Source organism: Nicotiana sylvestris, chromosome 7, assembly GCF_000393655.2.
Source record: "Nicotiana sylvestris chromosome 7, ASM39365v2, whole genome shotgun sequence".
Lineage (NCBI taxonomy): Eukaryota > Viridiplantae > Streptophyta > Magnoliopsida > Solanales > Solanaceae > Nicotiana > Nicotiana sylvestris.
Window position 1 is genome coordinate 53,742,639 of NC_091063.1, and position 4,737 is coordinate 53,747,375.

Here is a 4,737-nt window from a genome sequence, read left to right on the forward strand (position 1 = left end):
AACCTCTGGAAGATTTCGAACTGTCATAAATCACCCATGTGACACTAGGTATAGTTGTTGTTGTTGTTGAGGTTGTTCAAATGGCAAAGAAAGACTATCTCTTATGATGACAGTGCCGCCTTTTTTTCGTCGTGACATATAAGTTATAAGTGAAACCTCATTGATCAATACATTTCTTTGATTTTTCTTATCTATTCAGTCACTATATTTGCTAGCAGTGATGAGTGGTCACTTAATCCTACATGTGTAGAGTAAAATATTATTGAATTGTTTTAACATATGTATTAACGTATATAGAGCCAGAACGTCACTTATTTTGACTCCGTGTAAATCCAGTTTGAGGGTTTTTTTCTTCTAGACAACGACTAGCAAACACCACACTGAGTATAGTTCTGCTTGGATTGCAGAAGATTAAAAAATAACGAAGTAAATAAAGGGATGAGTCTTAGTTCATATTCTAAGCATGTTGTTCCCTAAGACTTTCATGAAAGGTAGAAAATAGTGAATTGATTTCATCTTCGTGCAGAAAGTAAAAAAGGCATAACACAATAGTAACGACTTGTGCTAATAGATGAAGAGAGGAGAAGATAAAGAGATATAAAGAAGTAGTCTGTTAGTAGCAAGTAAAACCTCCAAACAACACATTATTGATTATATATATAAAATACCAAGTAATAAACAGTATTCTATTACTTGCTACATAAAGAATATCATCAACACAAATACAACCTTTTATTTTCCCCTCTAATTCAAAAGAAAGGAAAATAAAAACGAACAATAGATGTCTAACAAGTTGAAACACTTCTTTCAGCATCACACAATTTAGAATCTAAATAAGTGGATTCACAATACATGTGATCGTATTATATCTATACATTTTATTACGCAGAACCCACTCTAGATCCGTCTTTTGTCTTTTACGCAATGCCCAGCCTCTTTCGCAACATCACAATAAAATCATAGACTTTGTCAGGGTCAGCAAGAGACTTTGAGACACTCTCCTTTTGCATACACCTCTTAGCCCATGCCACAATCTTAGGACACTCTGCTTCTATGCTAAAGTTGCCAAATTTCTCATAAGTAGGAAACCATGTATAGTAAGGAATAAGGGCCACATCCACAAACCCAAAACTTTCCCCTCCAAAGTATGGCTTGTCTCCTAACTCCCCTTCCAATAACTTCAAGCACTCTATGAATTCTTTATTGGCTGCTTCTTGGTCCTCCTTTTTTGATGTCCAAATCTTCCTTCCAGTATCATAAATCTGCAATCTCCCAAAAAAATGAAGATTATATCTTTTTCTACTAATTTATCTCATAAAAATACAACCCCCCAATCCCCACCCATTGTGCGTAAGTTTGGATGATTTGGTCCGGACGTATATTTTCATCAGTATGTCAGTTAGACATGACTCAAGTTAGCTCATCTAAAAGTTTAGGCCGATCTAGGTAGCTCGTATAATGAAATTGACTTACAAGAAAAACTTACCAACACATAGGAAAATAAGATATTCGATTGATTGGTTAAATTTAGTCATGACAAATAAACAAAAAACTCTATTAGTTTAATTTGATAATTGAACAGATAATAAAAGAGCAAATACACAAATAAAAAATGATTTTGAGTTAGACGAGTTGGGATATGCGCATACATATTATATAGCTCAAATTGATCCGTCCATCTTGACCAATCAAAATTAATTTAGACGGAGAACTACCTTACTACCTTGTATGGTTATTGATTCAACACATCTTAATTTACCTAATTTAGTCCAACTTATCCATTACTCCTAATCTCTTCCTTGACATCTTTTATAATATAAATCTTGAAATTGACCAAAAACAATAATAAGAACTACACATCAGTTCCAAACAACATAGGTTCGGCTATATGAATTCTCACTAACCATGATTCTCTATTTAAATTCATCTAAGCCCAATATTATATAGAATAGAAATAAAAATAAAAATAAAGAATAGCAGAAATTCTCTATATTTTGGACTAGCATAAAAACGTCTAATTAATATGACTAAAACATATTGTGTGATATTTTGCATACCTTTTTATCAACATAATCAGCCCAAAACCTAGCATGAGCTCTCTCATAAGGATCAGAAGGCATCAAAGGGGAGTTGTCCTTCCAAACTTCATCTATGTACTGAACAATAACGAGGGATTCACATATTGGTTTTCCATTGTGAATCAAGACTGGGATTTTCTTGTGAATTGGGTTCATTTGTAGGAGAAGAGGGGTTTTGTTCAACAAATCCTGCTCCTTGTATTCATACTGTATGCCTTTCTCAGCCAAGGCAAACCTAACCCTCATCCCAAACATGCTTACATTGGTATCCAAAAGGACAACTTCATCTGCCATTTTTTTGGATGAGAATTATGGATTGTTTAACAGAATTACAAGATAATGTTAGAGTAAATTATGTGCTCTGTATTGAAGGTAAGCCATAGTGATGGTACAACTATATATAGAAGGGAGCAAGAGGTTGGTCCAAAGTTGATGTGGAGTGTGGACCATGCTAGAAAATTGTCCACTACTTTTTTATTATTATCAGTATGAAATTCATCAAAATTTAAAACTTATCATAAAAGAAATAATCAGTCAAAATCAAGAAAAATATATAAAAATACCGCATCAACATCTTGATGAATAATTATCTTTATGTCTTTCTATAGAGATGCTCCACTAGCTAAATAGACGAAAGAAATAGTTATTAAAAAAAGAAATTACGTGCACTTTGAATTGAACTCGAAGAATGATGCGTTATTAGAGAAATTTAAAGAAAATACTAATAAAAGCACATAAGTGATCTCACGATGATTTTGTACTTTTCATAATTTTTTATTTGAACTGAAACGATGCCACGCTTCTATACACTTTTCTATATATGGTGGTCGAAAATTGCACTTGTGAGGATTATAGTCTCTTCTTTTACAACTTAAAAAGAAGAAGAAAACCCAGGATTCTAGTCAGAATCTAGCTTTACATTTGGATTTGTTTCAAAGTATATATGATTTGCTTGATTGAAAATTCAAAGGTTGCTACATAAATTAAGAATAGCTTGAGCTAACTTCATTTACCAACTAAACTTAACCTCAAATCTGAAATCCTACGGAGTGTACTATTTAAATGTGTCATTGATTTATGATACTTACACCGTAGAAAAAATAAGATATATAGTTGAAAACGGTGTTGCCAAATTAATATAATAATTATACAAGAGCTCTCCAATAAAATTTGCCACGCAGAAACCCTTTGGGCTTTGATATATCTATCCCAACTGCTGCGGATTTTTCAATATATAGGTGTTATTTGCCACTGCTTCATTACTTGTTTTTATATGTATGGGAAGATTGAATAACATGTTCTCAAAAATGATATGTAGCATAATATATGTATATAATACTTTCATATACAACGTAAAATTAAGTTGGGATACAAAAAGTACTACTTTAAAATTAGGGTATACAAATCGAATCGAAAAACCGCACCAACCGAAAAGTCAAACTAAACCTATTAAAAAATCCGATTAGGTTTGGTTTGATTTGATTTGGTATTGAGTGAAAAAACCCGAACCAAACCGAAATATAAATATATAATTTTTATATATACTTTTAAGAATTTTTATAAAATTTTCTTTAAAAATGTCTAGAAATATTTATGATTCTCTTATGGAATGTAATATTTAGTTAAATATGAAGTGTCCCATATTTATTAACTTTAAATAATGGGTTGTATGATCACTTTCTTATCCAGTGTTAGTGAAATGTGTCAATCTCTTTGTTCTTCCATATTTATATGTCAAGATCTATTAAATTCTTATATCTTTTTTGAGTTTGAAATGGTATTTCGATAATTTAACATTTAATAGAACACATCATTATATAGGTTCATAATTATTTTTATGTTAAATTATTAAATTCGGTTAAACTTGAAAGTGTACATCAACGTAAAATTATTGTTAGACGACTAAAAAATAACTATCATGTCTTACTAAGAAATTTTTTCCATAAGAATGTTTTAATAGACCATATATTTGTCTTTTTTTTCAATTTTTACTAAACATATATTTACTTTTAAAAAATTTAACAAAGTGAGATTGAAATAATATTAACATAACAAAAAAATCCGAAAATCCGACAAAATTGAAACAATCCAAACTGATATAATTGGTTTGGTTTAGTTTTGATAAAAACCGAACCAATCTGGTCCATGTACATCCCTATTTAAAATTAACATAGTATTTTTATACGAAAACATACTTAGAGAGTGTTTGAGTAAGTTTTTAAGTTGGTAACACTTTTTTCTATATTAACTTTTAATAGAACGCTGAATATATTTATAAGTCAATCAACTTGTAAAAGCTAATAAGGCAGTCACCCCTTAAAACATACTCCCTTTGTTTCAATTTATGTGAACCTTTTTTTTTAAAATTCGTGTTAAAAATAATGACATTTTTTCATATTTGGAAAAAATTTACTTTTATAACCGCATAAAATATATATATGTCTTATTTTATACCACAAATTCAAAAAAAAAAACTAAACTCCGTGCCTAACAATAAGTTCACATAAATTAAAATGAAGAAGTAATAAAACTTGTAATAAAATCTATCGTGTTATAAATATATTATATTATGGATGTTCATTTAGTACTCTGTTGTAAATAAGCTTCCTGAAGAAGCTTATCCATATGGGACTCCACCGTAAATATATTTATCTATTTA

The 4,737-nt window shown here is 30.2% G+C and overlaps 1 protein-coding gene across 1 annotated transcript; it reads right to left on the reverse strand.

Moving 5' to 3' along the window:
- Positions 1-624: 624 nt before the first annotated feature.
- LOC104230211 (probable glutathione S-transferase) lies at positions 625-2,451 on the reverse strand. The gene is made up of 2 exons (XM_009782951.2): positions 2,058-2,451; positions 625-1,262 (listed from the first exon to the last, which is right to left on the reverse strand). The coding sequence occupies exons 1-2, from the start codon at positions 2,370-2,372 to the stop codon at positions 918-920; spliced, it is 660 nt and encodes a 219-aa protein (XP_009781253.1). The 5' UTR covers positions 2,373-2,451; the 3' UTR covers positions 625-917.
- Between the last annotated feature and the right edge of the window lie 2,286 nt (positions 2,452-4,737).